This window comes from Haliaeetus albicilla, chromosome 5 (assembly GCF_947461875.1).
Source record: "Haliaeetus albicilla chromosome 5, bHalAlb1.1, whole genome shotgun sequence".
NCBI classification, from domain to species: Eukaryota; Metazoa; Chordata; class Aves; order Accipitriformes; family Accipitridae; genus Haliaeetus; species Haliaeetus albicilla.
Window position 1 is genome coordinate 44,170,950 of NC_091487.1, and position 24,618 is coordinate 44,195,567.

The following is a 24,618-nucleotide window of genomic DNA, read 5'->3' on the forward strand; positions in this document are numbered from 1 at the left end:
TGCCCAAGTAGTCAAATTAGTATTTGAAGTCTTCACCGCTTAGAAATTTTGTTCTCAGGAGTAAACTGTATTACATATGCTTGACCACTTTCAGTTAAGAGACTGATGATTAAAAATTAAGGAATGCTATCCCTGGTTCTGATGGAGAATCCATTTCTTAGCCATTATTGTATCTGGTGCTGTGAGGTTATCTTGTTGGCTAAAGCTTCATCCTGTTATCAGCCTCAAAATCTCTCCCAAGGAGAGTCATAAGCATGCTGATATGTACTCTTCTATAGGCTGTCTGGTTTGGGTTTTTTAAACTATAAAATACAGTGATCCACCTGGGTCCAGGTGTATCCAAGTAGAACAGGAACAACAGACATGCAATACCACAGCTCCTTGCCCAGCCTGCTCCTATAGTATATAAAGTTTAAGAAAAATGCTCTTCAGAGAAGGCTGAGTGATGAATAAAGTAGATGAATTAGTAGTGTAATAGTATCCTATCAGTAATGTCAGATACTTTCATTTACACATTTAGAGCTAGAAGAGCACCTGACAAAGTTTAAGGAACAAGAGTTCAGATGCACTTGCAGCCACCCTCTTCAGACCAGTTTGACAAAGAACAGATTCTTTGTCCTAGATTAGAAACATTTTCATTCAAGTTTCTCTTAGCAATTTACTTAAAAGACGTACCCAGAAAAGCCAAACTCTTTAATTGCATTTGAAAGCCAGTTCAAAGTTTCTGACTGGTTTTTAGGATTCTTTTGAGAGAAAGCCATAGCCACAACCTGGAACAGAAGAGAGTTAAGCGTAAATTTTCACTGACAAACTAGGTGACAAAGCACTGTAATAAAGGAGTGAAGACACCTGCAAAAAAACACAGGGCATTGCAAGTAAACAGAAACAGCTGGGGTAACATAGGTGGAAAAATCTGTTGTGTCACTGTAGCAGAATATCATTGCAACTCAAGTGAACCAGAAGTTCCTGAAGTACTTAAAGGCAGCCAGAGATACTTTATTACAGATGTGTACCTGCTTTGGCAATATTTCAGCAAAATACTTATTTACTACTCATTATTTCCTTGTTTGGAGGAACTTGTATTTAACTTCTGCCTTAGGAGGTATCTTGAGAGCAAACAAATCACTTTCAGGCAACTAAGAAAAATCAAAGATTTAGGATTTACTCCTCAGACTGAAAGAAGTTTTATTTACTGGAAGAATACCTTCACTGCTCACTCACCTGCTCAGCAGTCCATGGCAACTGACACGCCTCTGCTATTGCTGTCATAGCTTCTTTTGCATTACTCCCACATTTCACATCACCAACCTTGTCTACAAGGCCATCCAGTACAACCTGTGCTGAAGTTTTGGAGAAGTTTCCTTTCTGTGCAATCAATGCAACTATATGCAATTTCATTTGCATCACCTGGAATGTCCATAACAGCAAGGAAGTTACTCATGTCTGCATGTATTTTAGACCAAATTTTTTATTCTATGTATTTATAGATATAAAAAAATATTAAAATAATATAGGTATTTGTGGGTAAATACAAATGTATACATAAAATACGTATTTGTGTATATATACACACAAAAATGTATACATATATTTGAATATATAAAAGTGCATTCACACACATTTGTGTACCCAAATACATATTTCATACACACACGCTTGTGTATATATGGTTTTGTGTGATTATACACACAGATCGTGTGTATACACACAAATCGTGTGTATACACACAAATACATATTTTTCCATCTGTATGTATATATACATACACTATCAATAATACTTGGCAGCCATTATCTACTTTTAGATTTTATATATACACACATTCATACACATATCCGCACAAATGTATACATCTATATATCTTCAAATGTTGTCTTTAAGTCTCAACCATCAGCAGAAATAAAACCTAATTTCAAAGTTTATATTCTCATTAACTACAGATACAACTGTGTTCATAGTGCTAGGAATGTCATCAATGACATATATGCACCTACCACCTTTTAGTTGGACACACACCTTAAGTTAAGTAACAAAAATGGACTGTTAGTTACTGAAGGATAATGTATTACCTGAAAATTTGTTTCCTTCCAACCAGGTTTCTTGGCCAGCATTCTTACTAGAGCTTGGCAAGGCATTTCACTTCTCTCCATAAGCTCAACAGCCTAAAGGATAAACATTAAGTTAGCCGGTGGGTCACAGGTGATATAAAACCTGTAACACAACCAGAAATTACCTCAACTGTCCTGTAAATATTTTCTTACTACCAAACTAAGTTGCAGAAATTCTTAGCATAAGAATTTACCTGAAGAGCCTTACTACAAGACCCACTTTTACAAGGAGTCCATTCTACCGGTATGGAGCCAACATTTAAACTACAGCATTCACATTGCTACGCTTTGTATGTTCTTTAACAAGTGTCCTTACAACCACTATTGCCCATTCGAGCCCTGGGAATTTAACACTTCACTAAAAAAACCCCAAGCTACCTTTCCCTCTCTCTTTTTTATTTTATTTTTTATTTTTATGATGAAGTATACTGTGCACCTTTGTCCTGATTTCTGCTGAAATAAAGTCAATTTTCTTCCTAATAGCTGGTATAGTGCTGTGTTTTGGACTTAGGATGAGAATAACATTGATAACAGACAGATGTTTTAGTCATTGCTAAGCACTGTTTATACAAAATCAAGGACTTTTCAGTTTCTCATACTGCCCTACCAGCAGAGGCTGGGAGTGCACAAGAAGTTGGGAAGGGACACAGCCAGGACAGCTGACCCAAACGAGCCAAAGGGGTATTCCAGACCATATTATGTCATGCCCAGTATATAAACTGGGGGGTAGTTGGCCAGGAGGCTCAGGGATTGGCTGGGCATTGGTCAGCAGGTGGTGAGCAATTATGTTGCACATCACTTGTTTTGTATATTCTATTATTATTTTCCCTTCCTTTTCTGTCCTATTAAACTGTCTTTATCTCAACACACTAGTTTTACTTCCTCCCCCCCAATTCTCTCCCCCATCCCACAGGGGTGGGGAGCAAGCAAGCAGCTGTGTGGTGCTTAATTGCCAGCTGGGGTTAAACTATGACAACCTTTCAAACTGGAATGCTGACTACACAGTAGAGATTAACCAAATGCAATTTAAAATACTGTTTTTACTTGTTGTTAAGCTTATCTATTGCACTAACATCTTTACATTTGAGTAAAGCTGGTTTCTGCAGCAGCATTTCAGTGCAGCAGTCACTGTTTCATAACTTAAGTTAGCCACCTTTTCCACTAAAATATTACAACTCTGTCACAACTGTAATGGTGTAGCAGTATGAACTATTTGTGCATCTACAGTTGATGTCTTTTTGACTATGAACTCTAAGGTCTTACGACTGAAACCATGTGAAGAAAGCCAGGCTTCACATTTGAGTGACACACGATGTTTTTTTGTTTGTGACTACGTGAAGCACTCGCCACCAGCTGTGAAGACTGCTAGTATTGTATAAGGGTTCAAACATCAACTATTTGCCAATTGAAATTTTATTATTATAATCAACTGCTGCCTAACATTCAATCAGCAGGGACTTGCTTGCAAATGGTTTTGCCCAGTCATTGCAAAACTTTGTTTAAACCTAGTTATCTTTGAAAATAAGCTTTAGAATTACTTAGTGTTTTGAAGAGACCTCTATGCACCCTCAATCCACATACAAATATTTTTGACAAAAGCATAACTATATGTCTACATTAAACCAAATGACTTACTCCACTACTGTTATGGAATAAGAACTAATTTAAACCACGTAAGCCGCTTGTCTTTTGCGAGTATTGTTTAATCCATCTGAAATGCTGACATATCACTACTACTGGTATGTCTTTTAAAAGTTACCAGGCCTAAAAAGCTGAAGAAATTACAGTTTTTCTCTTTCCCTGCTTGCCTCTCTTATCAACTGCTACAAACTTACCTTCTGAAACTCCTCCATGCAGGCAAGCCTCTCTTTCCAGTTACCACTGTCCAACTGCTGGATACAAGAAGCTGGAAGGACAGCAGCAGCTTTCTCTTCACACACTTCTATCTGTAGACAGATCAGAACAAGGTTAACACCCCACTGTATCCCTTCAAGAGGGGGCAGCAGCCTTAAGGACTGGTAATATACTGGAATGACCCTTGCACTGTGGTGCATTTACAAAATATGAGAAGATTTCTGTTGTAAATTGGAAGATTTTATATGGATTATAGTTTAGGGGCCTCATGAATTAGGAAGCTGCTAAGCTGTACTGCAACAGAAAAGCAATCCCTGAAAAGTATGGTAAATTGTGCAGACAGTCAAAAATAATCCTGAGTAGCCACTATCTACCTACAGAATCAAGCAGAGGTAACCTAAAATCTGCAAGATAATTTTGTGTGAAGTCTGAATAAATATTCACAGCAATGAATCAGTAGTTGATGAGGGTGGACAGGAGAAGACGTATCTTCTGCATCCGTTTTAGCAAAAAGAAGAATTAAAATTATTTAGTATATGAAAAATGATAAAAACTTCCCTTGTTTCACTGGTGTCTGTATCACCTTCAGGAAGAGCACACTCATTTTCCACTGTATAACTAGCAATATAAACTGGATACATAACAGAAAGTATTCATTCTAAGCAACACTCTAAAGATACCCAACAGTCCAAAAAACTTAGATACATCTAGCAAAACTTTAATAGCTTTTTGTTACTATTTGACCTACAGATAGCTTAGTCTACCCAGTTCCCCACCAAGGAGATAGGTAGATGCTCAATTAACATGCAGAATTCAATCATATTTTTGAAGTGTAACTTAATATGAACAGCACAGAATAAACTTGCATTAGTTCATTTAATTATTACTGTACTCTACTTCAGATTTCAATGTAAACTCCCGAATACTGTATTCTCAAGGCTTTTAATACCAGACACCTTCAGCAAATCATGCATCCTAAATTACATATAAATTAGTCATATCATTAGTTTTTTCATCTGGTCCTAGTTCAGGGATGATGTGATATACCCTATTATATGAGCATGATTTATTGTTTACTGTCTTCTATGGCCTGGTACCAAAAACAACCTGAAGAACAGGTGTGTTTACCACAATATATCAAACATCCATTTTACTAGTTATGAATTCCGTTTATTTAAACGTATTGCTTCCCCTTGTCCTAACAAAAACCCCCCAATTTCAGTGAAAAATTCTGTAGTAGCTGAAGAACTGATTAACCAAAGCTACTTATACAGAGGACTTCATATTTCAGAGAACAGCAGAATACTCACCGAGAGCTCCGATTCAAATATTTCTTTGGTCTCAGGACCTTTCTTGCCTTTAGCCCCAGCACCTCCCACACCTGCAGCTGCAGCTGGTTTGCCTTTCTTGGGTGGGCCCCCAGACTGGAAAGGAAATGGACAAGTTAGCCAAGATCAAACAGGTCTCTAGTTCATCAGATACCAAAAGAACTGCTGTTTTTCCACACTTTTACATTTTATGTCAAAAAAGACATACCTCTCTAGTACCATAACAGCTGCAGGCAAAGAAAGCCAGAGCTTATTTAATTCATATGTTGCTTTCAGACTATAAGGTTTTATAAAACACATACAGTAATAGGGACACAGAGGACAATGAAAGATGAAAAGGGAAAGAATGTATGTATTTGTGAAGGTTCAGGAAATAATGAATTCATCTATGTATTCTCCTATGGGTGCTGATTAGATATTAAACTTCTGACTGGTGTGTCATTTCCAGGCTACCACAGTATCAAGAGATTTTAAAAAATATGATCTATTTTGCTACTCACTTCCAGGTTTCCTACCTGAAGAAATAAGCAGGGTATTACAATGACCATCTACAGTGCTACTTAAGTCAATTTTTAAAATCCAAATAGTCATTTTAAAGTAATACAGGCTAATGGTTCAAATTATTTATGGTCACAAACTAAAACCAACACTGAACAGAATACTCACTTAAGTAGTAACCTTGCTAGTTATAAGAAGAGACATTGACTTCAGCCAAATATTACTACATCAACACAGAGCATATTAACGTTACAACATCTGAGGCTCCTCTGAATGCCTACAGTGGTCTATCACTATTTCAATATAAAAATCTGGTATTAAGATGTAAGTGACAAGACAGTTTGTATCATTAAAAACAGATTTCATCAAGTACGTTCTTGGAAAGTCCCAGATTCTTTTTGCTGTTGGGCTCACCTACTCCTACAGAAGGACAGCAATTCCTCAGTGGAAGGAGATATTCAACAGGCCACCTTTGATCTTCAATAACTATTCAATGCAATCACAGACAACTGTGATTGCCAGACAATCTCTTAGCAATCTCTTACCTTCACAGCAGGTGCTTTTTTTAGCAGTCCTGGTTTGGTTGCTGCATCTTTTGTTTCTTTATCTCCACCAGCCCCTGAGAGAGCAGGGGTCTTTCCAGTAATAGGCTTGCCTTCTTTTTTCTCAGCAGGTCCTCCTGTCTTTTTACCATAAACCAGTTCTACCTTCTCAGCACACTCTTTAATCTGAGAAGTTAAAAAAAAAAAAAGAGGAAAATAAAGCTATGTAGCTACCACAATTGGATATATAGTGTCCTTTCAACAGCAGTGGCTCAAACTTGCCTACTCTGGAAAAAACGTTAAGAGTTTAAGTTGTCTACTTCACAAAATTTTGTTATCCTGTGTTCCTTATGGTAGTAATGTTAACTACTCAACGCCATCAGCCATCGCTATATTACAATTTTCCTAGTTCAAAATGAAGTGCATTTATACACATAGAAAGCATTGACACCCCCCCGATACTTTTAAGATGCTACGAATTAGTCTTTAGAGCATCTATATTATAAAATCAGACAACAAACCTGTCAGCTTATGCAAAAGCATAAAAACTTTGTTGTTTGTGAGTTTGTAAGTCTTTGATACCAAATCCTGTCTAGTAATATAGAATTAGACCATGTGGTTGGTGACGTAAAACCCTAAACTTTGTTTCAAACAGAGAAAGTGTTCAAAAACAAACAAAACCCCACATACAACCAACAACAAAAAAACCCAACAAACAAAAAACCAAACCAACCCCAAGCCTTACAACCCACCTCATAGATAATACAGCCTCAAAGACAAACAGATACTTTACATAAGAATGACGTGGTGCAATGTTAACATACTAATGCATTTTAGGTAGTGGAAGTCAAAGAAAAAATGCTTGATAATCTAAGCAAGAAATGAAGAGATTTTCAGATTCCCTGCAACAACAGTAACTTTAAAGTAAAAAATAAATTTTCAAAAATCTGTGCTGAAAGTCATTAGCTAAAGCATCCTCTTTAGTCTTCTCCAGCCTAAGATGCATCTTCAATGGATAAATGGAGCATTTTTTACATTTATGATTATAAACTCACCCGATCAAGCTTTAGTTTGTCTACATCTGCTAGAAAAGGATTCACAGCTTTCTCTCCAGCCACTTTCAAGGCAGTGCCTAATGCTTCAAATCCAGCATCTCTTACTTCAGGAGCAGAATCATTGATATGCTGCAGAGAAAGACAACTTGTATCATATGACTTGCAGCTCATATCTAAACAGATTCTTAAATCCATCTTCTGTATAAATCTCCTCCCCTTTTTTAAAAATCTACATCTACTACAGAATAATCCTTAATATTCCACTGCAGAAGGAAAAAGGTTGTTTTTCACTTCTGTTTTCTTACATACTGATCAAGCCTACTGTTTGTCAGATATAGACAGTTTCCCATCTTTGGCTCTTTCACACAACAAGAAGGTGGTAAACATTCATGATTTAATAGATATTGCAACACCATGAAAGTTCGCAAGGAGTCTGAAGTTCTGCAACCCTGTTCAAATCTCCATTTTTGAAGCCAGGGATATTTCCCAAAACAAGAAAAGGGCTATTTTGCAATGAGAAAAAAAGTATACATCATGATTGTTGACACTGATAAATGCTCTAGTGTAACTGCAGTGTATGAATCCATGATGGTTCTTTTATTCATGGTAAATGATATGTAACATTCCAACAGAAGCTTGCTAGAGATGTCTGCAAGAAGCAAATTTCTGGGCACTGTGCCACTTAAGTTGTAAATCACTGTCTTAATCTATTATAAACTTGGTGAGTCTTCAAGTTTCAGAGAAGCTAAGAAAATGACGACTAAACTGTTCCCATGACTGACAGTCATCTTCAAGTTTGGTATCAGTCAAAATGGACTCCAATAGCTACATAGCACACAAGAACTCTTTAGTTCTCATACTACCAGGAGGGTCTTTCTCCCAAAACTATTCAACACTTCACAACAACAGTGCTTAAGTCAACACCAGAGAAGTACCAACTCCTCCTGCTTTACCTTGAGAAGTGCAGCACAGAAAGGTTTTAACAGGCTTTTTGGCAGAGTAGAAGGTGTGCAGTGACGGAAGCTTCTTGCAATAAAAAGGGATGTTTGTTGCTTAATTGTTGGGTTTTTGTTGTCCATCACTGCCAATACATCTTCACTTATGTTCTGCAATGTGGTCTACAGTGTTGGATAAAGAAGCCATTAGTTTCACTAAAGTAAGAGAAAAGCAAAATCAGAGACCAATTCTCAGACAATGGGAAAACTGTCACTCTTACTTACCGTTAGAAAGATTGCATCAATGGCCTCCTGCAGTGCCTGCACTACCTGAGGCTTCTTCTCTTTAAATTTCTCCAGGATTGTTGGAACAACCTATGGAAAAGGGAAAAAACCCCAAAAAGTCAATCCACTCTTCACTACTACAACTGAAAAGCCTGACAGTCTGCTCCCTGGTATTTTGCAGAGAAGCAAATAAGGCAAACATCACTGCTGCCCCCTCCGGGGATACACAACAGCAGTATGAACTAGTTTATTCTAGCTGATGTCCAATATTAAATTCATTCCAGTCAATCTATCAAATACAGATTTTTGAGCAATTCCATAACAATGCTAAACAATAGGCAGATATACAAGTTCACATAATTGCAGATGAATACTCTGGCTCTACTGGTCTGGAACGCAAAGCAGTAGAATGGAAATTGTACTATAAGAACCAAAAAGGTATATAACCTGTCCATTCTTTCCCAGCTTCCTGACAGCACTCAGCACAACTCATTAAGAAGCCTTCATTTAACCCACAGCTGACAAGACCGTGGTTCTAAAGCAACCCAAGTCCTTCCTGGAGCAATATTTTTCAGATCTATCACCTTGAACAAAGCACACCTGACATTAAACTATGCCATACTGGAATTTCACAGCAATTTGTACCCAATCTAGCCGCTTGGTCAGTCACTGCTGAAAAATAAAATAGATAAGGGGGGGAAAACAACCCCTCAACCAATCAGCAGACACTCACGTGCCAGTAATACTAGCAGCTCCATTTAAGTATGGCCTCTGTTACAGTAAGAACTTTTGTCAGTGAGCCAGAAACATGAAAAGGTTTTAACTGTGGAAAGCAGACTATTTTCAATATTTTCATAAACATAATGCAGTTCATAGTTTGGAAGCGGTCTGATGCCTTACAGAAGTTATAAGCTCTTGCATAATACAAAGTAGATTTTCCACAGATAATGTTTTCTATTCAGAAGCTGCAAGACCTCAACCACTTGTGACACACAGTGACCTAGGCTCAGGTGGTATCCTTTTCTGGGCTGCAACTTATAAATTCCCTGTTCACAAAGACTTTAGCACTAAAAAAACACCCCAACCTTAAATTAATACAGAATAGCACCATAAAGACCCTCATACATGCTACTGCAGGAGCTAGATTTCCCTAAACCCTACAGAGAAAAAAGTCATAGGAAGGAGATATTCAAAATCATTAAGTCTCTGTTTTAGAAAACACTGACAGCTAGAATTAATATTTTTTTTAACATGGAAGTTAGAAGCTGTATTTATGTGAGAGAGGGAGGGAAGGAAGAGTCAGTCCAGGGCTCCAAAGGCAGCCAACAGAAGTGAAGTTGGGCCACATGCACTCAATTACAGTGAGTAGTATGGTTCCGTGCTTGATTTCATCACTCTTGTTTTAACACAGACTGCAACATTACAGTCCTACATTTAACTAATATAGTTTATAGTAATCCCACAATTCTAGCAACTGTTTTATAACACTTCAAATGCTCACTCACAGGAGAACTCTATATCTTCCTCACTAGTAAGTCCAGCAAACAAATCATGTGAACCGGCAAGATGAGTGCTGAAATTATGCAATTCATAGCTGCCATTACAGTGCTGAAAAAGTCATCTTCTCAACACCATTTGCTTGGCAGCCATGGAGCTATACCCTTATTTCAGAAGCTTGGCTTTTTCAATACTAACTCAGTAGCTATGGGGGTTAACCTTTAAAAACACAAATCAAGTGTAAACAGATGCAAGAATACTTCTTACAACTACAGACAGCTTTCAGAATGAAAGAGACTTTGTCCAAACTGCTGTTCAGAATTCAGGAGACTTGAATGTTTCTGAAGCAGTGAGATTCAGTAACTTTCCAATTCATCACAAAATAACACCACCAGCAGCCAGACACATCAGTTCTTTCTATGTCTAAGCTCTAGCCCCATCACTCTTACTTATCACAAGAAAAATCTGACTGAGCAGCTTAAAGAACACAGCAAGAGAGGCCTGAGAAACAAGTGAGATAACTACAACTAATTAAAAGCTCCCTTTTCTTTCCAGAGACTGGTTAAGCTTCCCTGCATTCCCTGATATTAGCTGTTGGCAAGAGTAGCAAAGGAGAACAGAGAGGCACATTAAACTAGATCACCAGAACATTTTGATACCAAGTATCTCAGTAGTTTGGCTATTTAAAGCCGACAAAAACGCTACAAAACCCAGACAACAAACAAAAAACCCAGCACCAATCCTGCCCCAACATTCAAAAACACCCAACCAATCTAAAACATACATCATGGAGGTGCTAAGTAGAATTCAGGTTCAGGAGCTTTTCTTTTCCTCACTGTAGCCTACAAATGCATTTCTGTGGGTATATCTCCAGGATAAGGTAATGTAAATAAAGTTCATTTCATGGCACAGTAATTCAGAGTTGTCTTAGTACAGAAGATTTATTGCAATAGTAAGCTTCATGTTGCTGAACGTGAATAAACAAGGGCCTTTTAACCTTAAACTGCAAGAGATCTTGGCAGATATTTCACTGCTTGCTCCATTAAGGGGTAGGTAAGCATTCATAATGGTACAAAGAATACATTTGATAAATACCAAGGTTTGACAGGGGAAGGGGAAGGGGGGGGCGGGGCGGGAAGAGGTGTCCAGCATCAATAAAAACAGAAAAAAGTACATACTCTTACTTACATGCCCTGCATACTGTCCAAATTTCTTTCGGAGGCCAGTAGCTAGTCCAGCAAGGCATTTGGCAGCCAAAGCAACTAACATAACATTTGTATCCTTTCCAACAACCTGAAGAGGAAAAAAAACAAACACACCCCCCCCCCCAAAACCCCAATGTTAAAAGACTGAAAATCCAGGTTTCAGAGACTTGGAAGAATTTCTTACAACACTCAGTGGGACACAGATTGGGTTATTTCCACCACTGCTCCAGCTAATAATTTTCTACTCCTGAGTATTATCTTAACTGTAACTTTTAAAGTATAATACAAATAAATTACAATAAGATATTAAACCATATGTGCACTCTGGGTTTTATTTATTACCTTTTTGAGAACTTTCACCAAGTCTGCATAGTCTCCCGATTCTAATTTGGGATTTTTCACCAGCAGTTCAACAGCTTCTAGAGCTTCTTTCCTTTCTTGCCACTTTTTTGCTTCCTGCAGAGCAAATAATTTACATTCATTTATAAATGTAAACAGTTCTAGAGAAGCATGCTTGCCACAAATCATTGATTTTAAAACTTAATTCTATCCTAAGAAAGCCAAAGTCTCCCGACAGTTCAACATCAATAATTGCAATGAAATATGAAATGCAGTCCTTTCCCAGGATATATCTCAGCTTCTTAAAATTACAGCTTTCTTGTTGGTACATCAGATATGAGACTTCTTTACCATAGTCTATATTTTACTTACACTAGTCTGTTATTATCCATGTAGCAGTAAAGCATACATTGCAGAATGCCAGTAAGTCTTAAGACTGATTAGCTCCACATGTCATAGAATTAACTAGTAGTATTTAAGTTTATACTTACTATTTTCTCATAGAAGTCTTTGGGAAGCTTGGAAAGAATTTCTACAGCTTCAAGCAACTCATATGCATCTACTTGTGGTACCGCCTCTTCCTCATCATCACCTCCTGCAACCAGAGAGAGAAAAATATAAGCAGAGTGACAGATGAAGTTTTGACTACAGCACCACCTAAGGCTCTTTTTTAAAAAAGTACTATCACCAGTTGTGATTTTGCTAGTCCAAAGGACAGATATTCTTTTATATAACGTTTTTGCCCCAGCTGTGTTTTCTTGTTGTGTACTGCACCCCACATGTTTTGCACCAGTTCGAGTAAAAGCACCTTTACAATTTAATGCAGTCCTTCACAAATAACATACCAGTGATATACTTTCCAATGGAGTTCAGAGATTAAATAATTTACCTCCATCTGCATCTCCCCCAACTGCCTGCTGCTGCTCAAATTTTGCTTTCAGCTCCTGTTGGGAACGCAGGAACCTGGTCTGCTTAGGAGCAACTGATGACACTTTGACCCATTCTTCTTCCAGTTCTTTTAGCTGCCAAAAGAGAAAAGAATCATCCTATCAGAGACATTTTGCACATACCCCAAGACAAGCAATGCTTCATGGAAAGCCATGGAGTTCTCCCATTTCAAAGCCGATAGCACTACCCTTCAAGTTCTTTTTTCTGCCACCAAAGAAGGGACTTCCCCTTCACATTCACTGTTCAGGAGCTTTTGACCAAGTATATCCTCAACAAAAATATCAATGCAAAGCATTTACATAAGAACAAACTGTATAACAGTCAGAACAGTGTCTCCCCTCTGTAGCAGCTTTAAAATAAAAATGGCTGGGCATGAAGGAAAATCTTTTTGTTACAGCCATGCTATTGTTACACACTAAAACTAAGACAAAACAAACATGTTGAGCTATGTTTAATGAGACAGTTTGGGTTTTTTTTAAACCATGCCTTTTTCCAGCATGTGACTGCTTTCCACCTGAATACAATTAACTCAAGTGGGTAGAAAGGAAGGATGCATAAATAATTTATAAAGTTTTAAAATACTGGCATGTTCCATATCCAATAGCATAGTTATCCATCATAATGTAATGTCACTTCCTCAAGAGGAACAGTCCTGAGCACCACCAGAACAAGTCTGAAGGGCTGCATAGAGGAAAAAACTTCAGGAAAAAAGAAAACTTAGAAGGAAAATCATAAACTTGAAGACTTTCAGTGCAGAGTTCTTTCATAAGGGTAACCATTTGCCCTTGGGTTAGGTCTCCCAAAAAATACCATTCTACTTCTCAAATCCCCTCCTCAGTTTCAATGTGATGCTTCACCCCCCCCAACTTCACATATATTCAGAGCAATAAAACATTGTCACAATTTCTTTACAAATAACAAAGAGGGACTAACATTTTAGGTAAAGTTACAGGAAGCTAAAAAATAATGTTGCTACTGAAAAATTCCAGCTTTGACTTTAAGAATGACCAACACCACAAGATCAGGGAGGATGAGCACAGAAGTGTTTTCTCAAGTGTTTGGATACAGAACTACTTTCTGCCTACCTGAACAGAATTTATGTTCTGCAATGGAGGTCTCAGAGCATCCCTTATCCAACGGTAGATCTCCACAGCAAGGAGTTTGGCTTCATCTCGAACGGCCTTTTCCCGAGACTCAAAAAGTTTTGGCAATACTTTAATGATTGGCTTCAGTGAGATAATTTTTGAACCAAATTCACTGAAAGTTAAAACATGGAATAAAACATGGAATAGCATCAGGATCCACATAGGAACCAGAGAGTAAGCCACAAATAATAACTGATTTTTTTTTTTTTTTTTTACAGTCTATGAAATACTTCCAGTACACCTTTAGGGATTGTGTCATTTACTCAAATCATTAATATAGCTATTATCTTTCGGAAGCTACTAAGCTACTGTAAGATTTAAAGAATATTTGCCCTATCATAATTACCCTCCACGCCCAGCTTAGAATTACAAAATCAGGCCTCTGAAATTACTTCAAAGCACTTAATCCAGTCTGCTGCAAATCTGTTCCTTTGCCAGGGGGAGAAAGAAAAAAAGAGAGAAAAAGAGTGTCCTTAGACCAAAATTTGTATGACCTACTTTTTTTTTTTTAAATCAGAATAGAGTGTCCTTTGTCTATCCTTGGAGGTAAACTGCAGTAAAAGCATTAGTCACTTTTCTCCTTGTTGGACCAGATAATTATAGTGAACCTGGGTCATCTTCACAGAAAACACATGTGTTGAAATATGTGCTGCTGAAAGGACACATGAAACAAGTTTCCCCAGCCAGTCACCCTTCCCTGTCAGCAGATTCTACATGTTGTTGAACCTAAAACACTAAACTTCCTTTTCCAATCACTACTTAATGAGAACACAAGAACTTTCTTTTCATATTCACAGTAAACTGCTACAGTCCTTAAAGCATCATATCTAAATCACCTCAGAAGCCATAAATTTTTTTGATTCAGAAGCATTTCTCTTCCTTGAGAATTCTGAATTAACCTTTCCACCAAACATTCTTCTGTTTCTCTCCAATCAAGTACCACATGAAAAAGCTAGTAAAAATGGGTGCTCAAGAACTAAAACTTACACGTCTCACTTTCTAAAAAATCTAGTGCTAAATATTTTATTGCCAAGTCCACTTTGAGAAATACGAAGTATTAAAACCTGCAAAAGAGGCTCCAGTCTCAGAAACAACACAATTTAAATGCAGAATATGAACAAATGAGTTGCCTGAGATTTTTATTTTTCTACCATGACTCAAAAAAAGAGCATATTAGGAAAAGTGCCCATGCAAATTCTCTTATTCTTACTTAATTCATGTAGTATTATCTAATTCATATAACAACACAAGAAAGAACAGAAACCTTAGCACAAGATAAAAACCACCAGAAGCTAAACTAGTTATGCACTCAAGCTACCAACCTAGACAAATTTCATTATCAATGCAGAAACCCTGTCAAAGTACAAGACAAACTTAGGTAGCAACACAGCTCAGAAGCAGAAGACAAAGGTTAAGTCAACAGGGCCCCATGAAAGAATTTGATCTTGCCATCTCAGAGATAATAAAATACTGCATATAAAAAAAAAAGAAAGGCAGATGTGGCACAGTTTATAGGCGTGGTTAGTTGAAAGATATTGAGGAAAGTTATGCAGGTGTCTAATTACGCTGCACCGTTAAAAGGACATTTGACTAGATAAAGCAATTTAAAATAGCTAAAATATATTCTTAAATGTGGGACAGCAGTTTCACTTTGAAGCATAGGTAATGTGCTAAGCCCAATACTTTATTTTGACTTCTATTACAGAAGCCTGCAACAATCAGTTCAACAAGGACCATCTATAGATATGCCTCTGCAAGTTCTCTTAAAAATACCTAAGACACTCTGCATCTATAATATATAGTTTTCACATGAGCTACTTTACTTTGAAAAGCATTCTGTCAATTAATACCAAAATTATCTGTTTTCTTTTTAAAAAATGAATCTAATGGACAGTGAATTATATATACACCAAGTATATGAATTCGATAAAACCCCAGTATTTTTCACTCAGCTCACAAAGGCAGCAAACATACTTGAAGTGGAACAAAAAAAGATGTTCCAAATCTAACCTTGAAATCACCTACCCCACCTTAATTAAACTGGATTTGATTTTTAGGGAGCATTATCAGCTTTTCTTTTTAATAAAAAAATTATTATATGGACAATGGAAACTTACTGTGCAATGAGGTTTTTTTTTTCTTTTCTTCCAAAACCACACACCATATACCCAATTAAAGATGCTCACATCAGTGAGGAAAACAGTGGTTTTTTTAAAAAAGAGTTTTTTTAAAAAAACTACAGTTCAGTTTTCCCATCAGTGAGTTTATTTCAGCTATTCAAAAGAGAAGCTCCACAGTCTGCAACAAGACACACTAATCCTGCCCTTCTTTCAGAGGTCCATAGTAAAAACGAAAGTTTGGTAAACAGTTGCTATGAAGGAAAGTGATCCAGACAAGGCTTGTACAACAAAAGACATCCCTCACATCTAACAAATCCCATGATGCTCTCAACTGTTGTTGTCAGAAAATATCAGTTCAGAAAAGATACATCCTATTCAACAATAACAAAGGCCTGCTAAAGACTTCAGCAACAAATTAAACTCCACATACTGTTGGGGGTGAGGGAAAGAGGGAGAAAAAGAAAAAAAAAACAACCCACAAAACCATGAACTAAAAACTAAAAGCTTACCTTAGTGCTTTCCTCAGTGTCTCTATACATGCTACTATGATTTTCGGGTTTTTGTTGTCCAGACCCTTTAGTAATTCTTCTTGTACTGCCTCCCCTTTCTCAATTTCTATATACATTAGACATATATCTAGACCCAGCTCTTTTGCTCTGGCTTTTGGTTGATTGAACACTTTATTTACAACTCCAGATGCTACTTCTCCTGTTGTCCTGAAAGATGAGAGTGTGTTACTTTTGGAACATTTAAGTGAATTAGGTGTTCTACAGCATTATTCACAGACAAAAGCACACACAACATCCAAACATGGATTAAAACTCAACAAGTGCTCATATAATAGGGACTAAATTCTAAGTTAACTTCGAAGGTAATAACTTTTTGTAAGAGATTACTTCAACCTCTAGTCTAATCAAAAGAACTCCTGCTGACTGAGTGCTAGTTAACATGTTCCTAACACTGGACTATACCAGACAGTGAATAGTAGACATTTTCTCAAAACTGTATTCATTAATATACATTAGTTAAGGTCCACAAATAAATGCCATTTCCTGGAATCATATACGTTACAGTTAACTAACATACAGCATTGGTGCATAATCCCTCCACAGAATTTCACATCTATTTCAAAGCCTCCAATCAACTAAATAATTTTTACCACTTTTAAATCAAGGGTTTTGGAAGGTTAAGTTTTTAAACAAACCTTTGGGTTTGTTTATTTTTTTTAAATAAGACTTTTATTCATTTCATCAGGTGACAAAGTCAGTGGACCAAAGCACTGATCTAGCCCATTAGGTGTTTTTATTTCACCCTCAGAGTACAGGCTATTTCACAGGTTAGACAACAGTGAAATACTGAAAAACATCCTGTGAAGAAATTAGCAGGTATGAAGATTCATATGGGTCAAGTTGGATGCAACACCGTATAAACATAACTACATTTTATTTCATGGATGAATTATACAGATATCTCCCTGGAATAAAAGACTCCCTGTACATATAGACTCTTCTAGTCAAACAAGAACAGGGATTTCAGTTCACAGCACTTACACCACCAAACTACTGATTCACTTTCTCTACCATTTCAGAAATCTTTACTACTGCCTTTAATAGTTTCTTTGAACATTGTAAGCAATTTCTGACAAGTTAATATGCACATGGAGGCCATCTACAAGGAAAGCCTACCATCGGCAAATTCTCTAAATCAGAAATAAAGTTCAGCTCTCAACAGTAAAGATCAGAATTGTTAGTGGCCACTGTACAATTTATCTGCAGCCTTTCTCAGAAAGGCACATTAAACAGTCATAACAGCCTACATAGCAAGAAAAGGCTACTTACTTCCCAGCTACATGAGCGTTTTCAACATAAGCAAGTGCTGCTTCCAGTCCTTTCAACTGAGCCACTGCATTGGAGTCTGTCACAAATTTCTTTATCAATCCAAGATACTTGGACCATTCAGGACTCTTTTCATCATCTATCTTCTGGAAGAGCTTAAGGGCTTCTTCATAACCATTTAATCTGGCTTTCCACAGCTGGAAACAGAAAACAGATGTTTAAATGTTGTGGTAGTGCACTCTTAACTCACCAATCTCACACAGTTCTTCAATTGTAGTTGAAAGCATGCTCAGTAAGCTGTCATGTGCAAGATTTCTCTTCAATGACTATATGAATAACGTGCAACAGGACAATACATTCATTCTTGTCCTGCCAAGAATGATCTGGATAGAGAGATGCCAGTCTTCCCCACTGCTCTTCATAAGCTATAACCACCACTGATGACTAGGTGGGAGCCCAACAATAGTTTCAGCTACAGATGAGTAATTTCTCCACATGAATGACTGCACTGATCTTTCAGTGCACAAGCTTACGCCATACAGATTATCATGCTACTAAATTCTGCTTAATAAATGTTATTCAGCCTCTAGCTTGGGTAGAACTGATACAGTTGCAGATCTGTTATACACATGCTGTGCAGCTGTCAGGATTACCCAACTATGGTATACTTAGAGGAGTACCACAAAATCACCGCAGCAGGAGACATACAGCAAGCCAAACCCAAAGACAAGATTTCCTACCTTGTGTTCACATTTCTGGTCAATGGGCAGTTTCATCCACTCACTGTCGTCCCCCATTGTAATTCAGGTTCTCCCTATAAGTACAGTAATTCCTGTGGAGATAGCGACAAGTTAGAACACAGAAAAATATATGTCAGGTGCTACCCACAACATACTTCTACTTAAAAAATAAAACAAACCAAAAGATAATTCTGTAGCAAATCTACAACATAGCTAATGTGCAACCCAAGCTTGTAATTACATTTAGATATACACTAAGACTAGACCACTAATTTGTTATCCCTGCAAAGCTACCAGAGCCATTAAAGATTAGAGAGTAGTGCATTTGTAGTATTTCAGACACTGGAAGTCTTATTCCATGAAAGTTTTAGGAAGCCGAGAAGGCATGCAGAATATAACCTCATCTAAGCTTGAGGAAGAATGTACTATGGTTAAGGCGCTAAAATGAAACGAGTACCCATCAACACTAGAAAACTGACTCGTACTGACACATGCTTTCAGCAACAGGTGCCATGAATCAGTGTCAAAAAATAATCGGGTGCTAGTGTAAGGACAGCCATTTTATCAACTTTACAAACAGCACAATTTAAATGAACAGTACTGTGAGAGGAAGAAAAACCATTTTTGCGAGCTGGCCACTTTATGCCCTAATTCTAATGTAGCCAGCATCAGCGACTGTCAACAAGAGGTCAATTTCTTACCACACATAGGGCTCAAATCCTTACTCATTCAAGTTTCTAAGCATTCCCCCCCCCACCCCGCTCCCCCCTCCTTTAGGGTACGAGAGATGAGACTTCAGGCTCAATGCCCATTGCAGACATATTGTACAACTAACCTGACTGCTGGGAGAATAACAAGAGAATATGCCTGATGCAGGGAGATTAGCAAAATGAAAATAGCAGCAGCAACAAGGGCTCCCAACATTATTTATACAAACAAACAAAATCAAACCAGACAAGGAGTAACACGTTTCAGCACACCAGTTCAAATGCATAGACAATGATGAGCAAAATTCTAACTAGCCAGTGTATACAACAATTTATAACTAAAGGCATATAAATACACAATACTAGCAGAATATTCCTAATGCAAATTCAGCCTATGCCAGCAAAGCTGCATACTTTAACCTACAAAGTGTTTCACCTAATGCACAGAGGTTCTCTGCAGAAAATTAACTCCTGGAATTAGGAGCGTAATTTAGCTGGTCTAAGTTAACATAATCAAGTTCTCCAAAGCCTTCTGCCAGCCACACAACACTAACATACAGCTAACTCAATAGCAAAATTATGCTAGCAACAGTCCACAATAAAAACAATCTTTTTTCTTCCTTCCTGGATCAGTTAGGAGATACTAAAAAAAATAACAACCTAACCCCCAATAATAATAATATTAACAACAACAACAAACAAACAAAAACACAACACCAAACCAACCAAACAAAAAAACCCCCAAACCCCCACCAGCCACCACCACACACACCAAACTACACTAAGCTTACCTTAAATATTTATAAATTCTTATGGACATTAATACTGTTCTCAATACAATTGCATAAACCTACGAATTTGCCCAACGGCAATAAAACAAAAGTCAATGTCAGGACAGAAGTTGACTACGTATATAAACAAGCGTATCCAGGCATTATTATGGTTTGTCCTTCTCATTTCACAAACAGTGACATGGCTATTTTTTCTTGACATCGGCAGAGTTGCACAGTGGTACTGAGAAGTGTGTTTTTTAAGCAAAAAAGAGAGGCAAAAAAAAATTTGTTGAGAGGGCCAAAGATGAAAACTTAATTAACCCCTAGAACTATAAACGACTGAGAATGAAGGGACTCCTCTGCTCATTATGTAAGAAATGAAGTACACAGAAGTGAGGCTACCTACAACCCATTCTACTGAACCATTAATTCTGGCACAGCATCTTCTTAAATGTACAACTTCTTGAGGAAAAAAAAAAAAGCAGCTCTGGGTTAAATACTGGTCACACCATTCCTGCATGTCAGGAATTGACAAGATACTCTGACTTAAAAGTTACAATGAAAATAAAACTCAAGCTTTGAAATGCCATACCAAAACCAAACAATCATAAGAGGTCAACAGGGCAAGTGAGTTACCATATCTTTTTGCATGGAAGCCCACCAGCCTTTTGCAATAGAACCTGCTTTCATTTCTTTAAACTCTTCTGAAACTCTACTGCTTAATTTTTTCTGCCCAAACCTCTCACTTGTTCTCCTATCCCCTCCTTCACCCTACTGAACAAAACCAAACACACCCCCAAACAACAACAAAAGCCACCCCGCAGGCAAAAGCAAGACACTCACGCAAACATGGAGGTGGGGGGTAAAACTACATCTAGCTCTATGATTGTGATGATTTCTCTCCAAAAGCAAAAATGAGACTGCATTCACATGAAAAACTTTTCAAAAAGCTCACCTAGCAAAGGACACAGGAATGCCCTAGCGTGAACGCAGTTACAGCAGCAGAATTCCTTCTGTCATTCAAGTTAGTTCTGCAGCCAAGAGCCATCAGGAAAGACACAGCTTTGCCAGTATAAGCTGTGTTTGCATTAGGAATACCTTTATCTTAACATAACAGTATAGAAATAACGGGGTACTTCCCCAGTGCAGATGCAGATGACAAAGAGATAACAGCAGTCTCTTCCCAAACTCACACATGCCTTTGCCAAGAATAAGCAGAACTTAAGAGGAAATTAGGTAGTTCTGAATCTTGATCAGAAACTTGGAGGTAATTCAAGCCATTTACCTGTCTATATCATCTTGTTGAGGAAAGCATAAGGGATCAATACAAGGACAATATTTATTCAAAGAAAACAGGAAAAGAAATAAAGCACTAACACACCTGCCAGCAGCAAAAACACCAGAATAAAGAGTTTTGGCACCTGTACTAAGATAAGCCCCCATCTACAGCCCATTCTTTTAGAAAACTGTCAACAGCATCACCTTCTTACTTCAACAATAAAAAGAAACATTTATTTCTCTCCAGAAATCTGTTACACTAAGGAAAATCTTATTGTAGTATAGTGACTACCTTACTACGTCCCTAAAGTCAGTTTAAGTCCCTAAAGTCAGTTTAAGTCCCTAAAGTCAGTTTAAGTCCCTAAAGTCTGGAGCAACTCTATTAAAAAGGCTTGTCCATTGCAAGGCTAATACTGATTTACAAGTATTTTTACCCTTACAGTTCACTGCTACAAAGTGCAAGCTCTTGTTTGTACAGTCTGGTGATGCATTATAGAATCTAGAAGAAAATTATCTAGGATTTGCCTTCCCAACATCACGATGTACTCAACTTTGGGGGGGAACACACATGATGGGACAGACACAGGGAGGGGAGACAGATGACCATGAAACAGTGTGCATTTTCTTACCCATTTTTTTCAGTCTGGTCGAGTCAGTTCCCCTACTATTTTTAGTCATTAACATCTACAATGGTTACTTCAATTATAAAATGGGTTAAGTTGCCTTCTGTGCCGAATCTGGCATCTAAAAATAGTGATAAAATTGTACTTCCCCCCACCCCTCCACAACTTACAAATCCCTTTAGAACAGACAGTTTATCAGAAAGTATTCCAGGGTCACAGAGGGAAAGCTGCTTCTTAAACATCCCATCTTTGCAGCTTCATCACTGCTCACGCCTGTCCTAATGCCAAGATCTTGTACTGTCTACATCTTGCATTTACTAGAATAAAAGACCGTTGTTTCTCCCTTCAATTAAGTCACTGGGTTCTGTATGTTCACAGAATATCCCACATTTGACAAAAAGCTTTTTTTTTTTAAAAAAAGCTTCTTTGCAAAGACACATAAACCTCCAGCCATTACTTCTCAACATCCAAATAGGAAGTAGCATCATTATACAATAATGCAGCTAAATTATGTTATTACTAGTGAATTTGCAGCAATGAAGTGTTTGACCTACATAGCTTTCTTGTTACCATAACTCAGAACAAACAGATTTAAGTCTTTCAGTAACAATATTCAATGTGGTAGAATCCAGAAAACAAGACCTCCAAAGTGACTGAACCACCAAAATAAGTTCTGTGAGAGAGGTTTGTTATTAACGTGGTCAATACAACATTTCCAAAAGCAAGTCAGCTGAGGAATCTGCAATGGAGATGAATAACAAATCCTCCCTGACAGTTCTTGGCAGAACAAGTTCTTATATTATGGAGCAGTGAGAAAATGAAGACCATCAAGGAAAGAATAGGATGCCTTCAAAGGGAGACCACGTAAAAGCAGCAAGAGCATAAAATATTTACAAGGCAGCACAAATGCAAGAATTTCAAACGTAAAAGTGAGAATTCCCCACTGAGTATAAATAAGTTTAGGAAACAAATTTTTCAACACATTAAGAGATTATGGGAAAGTGTCAATACATGAAAGTTTGGATTAACCACGCACTGCTCTGAACAGCTCCTACTCAGCTTCTAAATAAACGCTTTCTCTGCTACAGTTTTTGAGGGCTGAATAGCATCAACCTTACGGCTTCAAGTATGGGGTACTGCTAAAGAAAATCCTTTCATCGTAAACATCCTGAAATGTGTTTTATTTTCAAGCACACATTTATCACCTATCACTACATTTTATTGCAAAGCTTCAGCTTCCAGACCCATTTTCTACAGAAAACATGCAATGGTAAACTAGGAAGCCATTTTATGCTAAACAAAACCAGATATTTATTGATACTGATTGTCCACTTCTCCATACTCACTTCCACTTATTGAACATCACAAGAATGGCATGAACCATTTTGGTTATTCTGAAAGCTACTCAAAAACTTTACTCAAGCGACTAAGTTCTGAGAAAGCAAGACAGGCCTTTCTAAAGAAAAAAAACCTGTTTGAAATGTTCCTATACAGTAGGGCACATACTTAGAGCATATTGCTGTATGTCACATTTCAGGTGAAGCTATACTTCTCAGTAGACAGTTCTCTGTCAGCACAGCCCACAGTCTTCCTAGCAGAAAGAATTTTTATTTGTTTAATGGCAGTTTTGGGTCATATCTGCTCTTTGGCTCTGAAAAGATGAAGTTTCACTTTCTTAGAAGTGTAGCCCAGCAAGTTTTTGTTATTTGCCAGCTAAACCTTCTCATTAGATACAACATAAAGTAGCTCAGAAAAAAGGTTGAAAAATTCAAGTAATCATAACATAGTTAGATTTTTATTTCACACAACATCTGGACACACTAAGCATTTTGAACAGCCCACAAATCTAAGAACTACAGACTAATCAGTCAGTGAAATAATGCAATTGCTTTAGTAAATTCTGCATAATCAAAAGGAAAAATTGAAGTCCAGCCAACAATCCTGAACTACAGATACCTGTAAAAGCAGCAAGAGTCAGAAGAACTTTCAGTCAGACTGCAAACGTGCTTTCCAGCTTCAGTCCACATATCTTTTGATGACAGACAACAGAACGAGAGGTTAAAAAAAACCATGGAAGATTATTTGCTGCTTAGGCAATAAAAATTTCCTAAGATCTTAAAGGCTGGCATTTTCAATTAAAACATGAATTAGAAGTTGCAAGATACACAGACTCTTGACGCAAGGAAAGCAGGACCTCAGAATAACAAAAAAGAAATAGGAGAAATGCATGCTAAAAAAGGAATTGTTTTGCAGGTTGTGGAGTAGATGGCAGCTGAGAGATGCTACTGCTTCAGCAGCAATGAAATGGCATTCAAGAATAAACAGCATTAAATTCTCGCTTGCCTGCTCTAACTCATATGTCCTAACTCAGCCCAGTGACATCTTAATAGCACAAATGGCAAGTTATCGGTAAGGGAGATAGATACTTCATTTCTCTGGAAGAATACATTTTAATACATGGTCTCCGAAAGTAACTGAGGCCATTCTTTTCCATGTACCTAAAAGTGGGAGACAATGCAAAATAAACTGACCTTTTGCTACAGCTAAGAGCAAAAGCGATTTCTTACTGCATGGGTAAGCCTGGAGTGAAGCCAGACTTCCAGAACAGAGAGGGGCAAGAGGGAAAAGGGCAACCCATGGGCAAGTTTGCGTGCACTGACATCGCTCTAAGGTGTGCACTGACATCGCTCTAAGGGTGGCCAGCTGGAGCGAAAGATGTCAGTGGGGCCATGCTTCTCAGCCGCAAACTCCCCCATCCCTCAAGGTGTTTACAAAGCTCAGGCGTGGAAAGGCTCATGTGATG

General features: G+C 37.6%; 1 protein-coding gene across 4 annotated transcripts in view; it reads right to left on the reverse strand.

Moving 5' to 3' along the window:
• CKAP5 (cytoskeleton associated protein 5) overlaps positions 1-24,618 on the reverse strand; it is a 54,585-nt gene that overhangs the window by 25,350 nt on the left and 4,617 nt on the right. For 3 of the 4 annotated variants that reach the window (XM_069784540.1, XM_069784539.1, XM_069784537.1), the window contains exons 2-18: positions 18,435-18,526; positions 17,698-17,891; positions 16,369-16,575; positions 13,680-13,851; positions 12,536-12,668; positions 12,138-12,241; positions 11,650-11,763; positions 11,291-11,395; positions 8,606-8,695; positions 8,339-8,503; positions 7,386-7,514; positions 6,334-6,516; positions 5,273-5,386; positions 3,944-4,054; positions 2,070-2,162; positions 1,222-1,407; positions 676-770 (exon numbers count right to left, since the gene is read on the reverse strand). In XM_069784540.1, coding sequence (XP_069640641.1) covers positions 676-770; positions 1,222-1,407; positions 2,070-2,162; positions 3,944-4,054; positions 5,273-5,386; positions 6,334-6,516; positions 7,386-7,514; positions 8,339-8,503; positions 8,606-8,695; positions 11,291-11,395; positions 11,650-11,763; positions 12,138-12,241; positions 12,536-12,668; positions 13,680-13,851; positions 16,369-16,575; positions 17,698-17,891; positions 18,435-18,491 — 2,252 coding nt within the window. In that variant the 5' untranslated portion in view covers positions 18,492-18,526. Of the gene's footprint in view, positions 1-675; positions 771-1,221; positions 1,408-2,069; positions 2,163-3,943; positions 4,055-5,272; positions 5,387-6,333; positions 6,517-7,385; positions 7,515-8,338; positions 8,504-8,605; positions 8,696-11,290; positions 11,396-11,649; positions 11,764-12,137; positions 12,242-12,535; positions 12,669-13,679; positions 13,852-16,368; positions 16,576-17,697; positions 17,892-18,434; positions 18,527-23,771; positions 23,901-24,618 lie in introns of those variants that run through there. The other variant, XM_069784538.1, reaches the window with a different exon arrangement.